Source organism: Xyrauchen texanus, chromosome 42, assembly GCF_025860055.1.
Source record: "Xyrauchen texanus isolate HMW12.3.18 chromosome 42, RBS_HiC_50CHRs, whole genome shotgun sequence".
Classification (NCBI taxonomy): Eukaryota; Metazoa; Chordata; class Actinopteri; order Cypriniformes; family Catostomidae; genus Xyrauchen; species Xyrauchen texanus.
Genome location: NC_068317.1, coordinates 33777396 through 33781823, shown reverse-complemented (window position 1 = coordinate 33781823; position 4428 = coordinate 33777396). Strand labels below are relative to the sequence as shown.

General features: G+C 37.3%; 1 protein-coding gene across 2 annotated transcripts in view; it reads left to right on the top strand.

The window, feature by feature from the left end:
- LOC127634932 (netrin-3-like) overlaps positions 1 to 3412 on the top strand; it is a 41547-nt gene extending 38135 nt beyond the window's left edge. For both annotated transcript variants that reach the window (XM_052114694.1, XM_052114695.1), the window contains 2 exons: positions 1113 to 1187; positions 1288 to 3412. In XM_052114694.1, the coding sequence (XP_051970654.1) occupies positions 1113 to 1187; positions 1288 to 1622 (410 nt within the window). In that variant the 3' untranslated portion in view covers positions 1623 to 3412. The remainder of the gene's footprint in view (positions 1 to 1112; positions 1188 to 1287) is intronic.
- The last annotated feature ends 1016 nt before the right edge of the window (positions 3413 to 4428 follow it).

Here is a 4428-nt window from a genome sequence, read left to right as displayed (position 1 = left end):
AAGGAAGCAAAAGAAAGGAAAAAAACAGGAAGGAAGGAAGGAAGAAGATAAAGGAGGGAGGGAAGAAATAAAAAAGAGAAAGCAAGAAAAAAAATAAGAGGAAAGAAGGAAGAGAGAAAGGAAGAAAAAAGAAAAAGAGGAAGGATGGATGGATGGACGGAAGGAAAGAATCAAGAAAGGAAGGAAAAAGAGAGGAAGCCACAACAATAAAAAGAAAGGAGGAAAAAAGAAAAAGAGGAAGGATGGTCAGATGGACGGAAGGAAGGAATCAAGAAAGGAAGGATGGAATGAAGGAAAAAGAGAGGATGCATGAAAAAGAAAAAGAAAGCAGGGAAGAAACAAAAAAGAGAAAGGAAGAAAAAAGCAAAAGAGGAAGGAAGGACAGAGAAAGAGAAGAAGCAAGAAATGGATAAAGGAGGAAAGGAAGTAAGAAAAAAAATAAAAGAGCAACGTAGGAAGGAAAGAAAAAGAAAGGAATAAAAAAGAGGAAGGAAGGAAGGAAAGAAAAAGAAAGGAATAAAAAAGAGGAAGGAAGGAAGGAAAGAAAAAGAAAGGAATAAAAAAGAGGAAGGAAGGAAGGAAAGAAAAAGAAAGGAATAAAAAAGAGGAAGGAAGGAAGGAAAGAAAAAGAAAGGAATAAAAAAGAGGAAGGAAGGAAGGAAGGAAAGAAAAAGAAAGGAATAAAAAAGAGGAAAGAAGGAAGGAAAGAAAGGAATAAAAAAGAGGAAGGAAAAAGAAAGGAAGCCAGAAAAAGAAAAGAGGGAAGAAACAAAAAAGAGAAAGGAAAATAAAAGAAAAAGAGGAAGGACGGACGGATGGATGGACAGAAGGAAGAAAGGAAGAAAAAGAAAAGAGGGAAGAGACAAAAAAGAGAAAGGAAGAAAAAAAGCAAAAGAGGAATAAAAAAGAGGAAGGAAGGAAGGAAAAAGCCAGAAAAAGAAAAGAGGGAAGAGACAAAAAAGAGAAAGGAGGAAGGATGGACGGACGGACAGACGGAAGGAAAGAGAAAGAAAGGAATAAAAAAGAGAGAAAGCCAGAAAAAGAAACAGAAAGGAGTGAAGGAAGGAAAGATAGAGAGATGAGAAGTAAAACTCTGTCTTGTGTGTCATCAGATTGTGAATCATACTGCAAACCACTGAAGGGGAATCTCAAGATAAACATGAAGAAATACTGCAAAAAGGACTACGGTAAAATAATCCTCTGATTCCTGTCTGTACTGTCTTCCAGGTGTACAGTTTGTCTCTAATAAACAGGTGTGTGTGTGTGTGTGTGTGTGTGGGTGTGTAGCTGTCCAGGTGAACGTGTTGGACATGGAGACCGTCGGCGACTGGGCCAAATTTGCTGTTAGCCTGGTTTCCGTCTACAAGAGCCGCGGCGAGCCGCTGAAGAGAGGCGATCAGGCGCTGTGGGTCCAAATGAAGGATCTGGCATGTAAATGTCCACGAATACACATGGGCAAACGCTTCCTCATTCTGGGCACTACTGAGGGCGCAGCAAGCCCCGAACGGCCCGGACTGCTGGCGGACAAAAACAGCTTGGTCATTCAGTGGAGGGACATTTGGACTCGACGACTGCGCAAGTTTCAGCGCAAAGAGAAGAAAGGCAAGTGCAGCAAAGCGTGATGGGATTGCAAGTGAACTCTATATTGACCACTGTCCTGTGTACGGGGGAGACTCTGGCGCCCGACCATTAGTACGCGAGACTGAACTCTTTGCCGGGTTTGATGTATCGTCCTGTTGGTCAGCCTTATAAAGGGACCGTTAAAAAGACCACTGAATCACACACACACATACACACTGCAGACTCGAGGACTGATTTGATTTCCTCTCGAACCCATAATTCAATCAATCAAAAATGAAATACATCCTCGGATTACTAATCAAATGGAACGATTCTGTCCACATCTGGTTTAATTTTGCGAATTCATCATAGGGTCACACTGGTGCTCACTACATAATGCTCAGTACGGTTTTGAAAACCTTAAAAGGTCTGGATCATTTCGGGACATATTAAAGGGATAGTTCAAACAACAACAACAACAACAACAACAACAACAACAACAAACGTCATAATTTACTCATGCTCATGTCATTCGTGTGACTTTCTTCTGTGGAACACTAATGGAGTGATTAACAGTATAGCAGAATGTCCGAGCTGCTCTTTTCCATACAGTGAAAGTGAATGGTGAGCACGTTTTTTCAGTGAATAACGACTTAAATTTCAGTCTGTTTCTCACACCAAGCTACCGTTTGGCTTCAGAAGACTTGAAATATAACTCAATCATTACGGACTACTTTAAAGATGCTTTCATAGTGATTTTCTTTCTTTTTTGGAGCTTGACCGTCCCTGACACCCATCCACGTTCATTGTCTGGAAGAGAGCAGCATGAACATTCTTCAAAACATTTCCTTTTGTGTTCCACAGAAGAAAGACTGCCATACGCAGGGCTGCATAATGAAACAAATAAATAATCACGATTACCGTTACAGCTGCCATAATTAAGTATTCGTAAAAAGCGCTTGCTAATGTGCATAATTTATTCAAAATTTAAATTCGTGCTTCTAAGAGCACCAATGTAAAGTATTAATTTAGTTATAAAATCCAATTTATATTGCTGTATTGGCATGACATACGTTAGAACATATTGCCAACTTATTGCACGAAATAATAATAATAAAAAACGAATAAATTAATACAGTAAAACTAAACAAATAATAACGATAAGACAAAACAATACTTAAAAACAAGAAAGATAGCCTCATTAAAAAATACAGCATGCAGTTGATCCACCCAAAATAAGCATTTTAATGTCAATTGTATTAATCAAAATTAATTGTAATTACAATTACAATATCAAGGGAAATAACTGACAATTAGGATTTTTTTTCATAATCATGCAGCCCTAGTAATACGGGTTTGGAACGACGTGAGAGTGAGTAAATGACAGAATTTTCATTTTAGGGGTGAACTATCCCTTTAAAGCATTTTCATATGGGACGTGTCTTGTATGTGTGGATACAATGAAACAGCATTGGTCCAGTAATTGTGATGTAATAGAGTATACAGTAATGCGAATGTCATACTGCAAAATGCATCATACTGCATTTTGGCTGTTGCAAAAGGTAAGGTTCCTCGTTTTCTTCTCAATACCTCATTTTGGACAAAATCTTGTGCACTTATCCTTGTTTGCATTCATTTTTGACTAACAGGAAAGTTTGCTGAAGTAGTATGCAAATTTTAATACTTTAACAATCATCTATAGAGACACTATACTCTCACACAATCCGTAAAAGTATGCACACCGACCTCAGAATGTGTCTGTATTTATACTCATGGCTTGATGTCATTAACATATTTAAAGGGACAGTTCACCCAAAAATAAAAATACTCTCATCATGTACTCACCCTTCATGCCATCCCAGATGTCTATGACTTTCTTTCTTTTCTTTTCTTTTGATTTTTAGAATATCTCAGCTCTTTAGGTTCATACAATGCAAGTGAATGGTGACCAGAACTTTGAAGCTCTAAAAAGCACATAAAGGGAGCATAGAAGTAATCCGTACGACTCCAGTGTTTTAATCCATGTCTTCAGAAGTGATATGATAGGTGTGTGAGAGAAACAGATTAATATTTAGGTCCTTTTTTGTACTATAAATCTTCACATTCACTTTCACTCTAGTAAAAAAGGACTTGATTAATGATCTGTTTCTCACCTACACTTATCATATCACTTCTGAAGACATTAATTAAACCACTGGAGTCTTATGGATTACTTTTATGCTGCCTTTATGTGCTTTTTGGAGCTTCAAATTTCTAGTCACCATTCACTTCCATTGTATGAACCTACAGAGCTGAGATATTCTTATAAAAATCTTAATTTGTGTTCTGCAGAAGAAAGAAGGTCATGGACATCTGGGATGGCATGAAGGGTGAGTAAATGATGAGAGATGTTTAATTTTTGGGTGAACTGTCCCTTTAAATAGTTTGAAGTCTCACTGAAATGTTGCAATGAAAGTTCACGGAGTTCAGAATGAAAACATTTAATGGAAAATGAAAGTGTGTGTGTATGAGAGAGAGAAACCACGACTTTTTCTATCCCAGCTGCTCCAGATGATAAAATCACAACTACATCAACAATGTCCTGATAAATATTACAGTATTTCTAGAGACAATCTCCTCATGTCCCGCACCAAACAACCAACACTTTAAAACATTCTTAAATGCTTAGATTAGGGTGATGTTCAGACTTGAGCTGATCAACTAAGATTTTAAACATTTTTTGGTTTCTCATTATTTAATTGGACTAACAAAAAGTTAAGACATTACTATATAACATTTATGAAAACATGCAAAATCATATCTATGTACAAAATGGTACATGGACGCTGAATTACTCATGCAATGTAGTGAGGTCACATGACAACATAC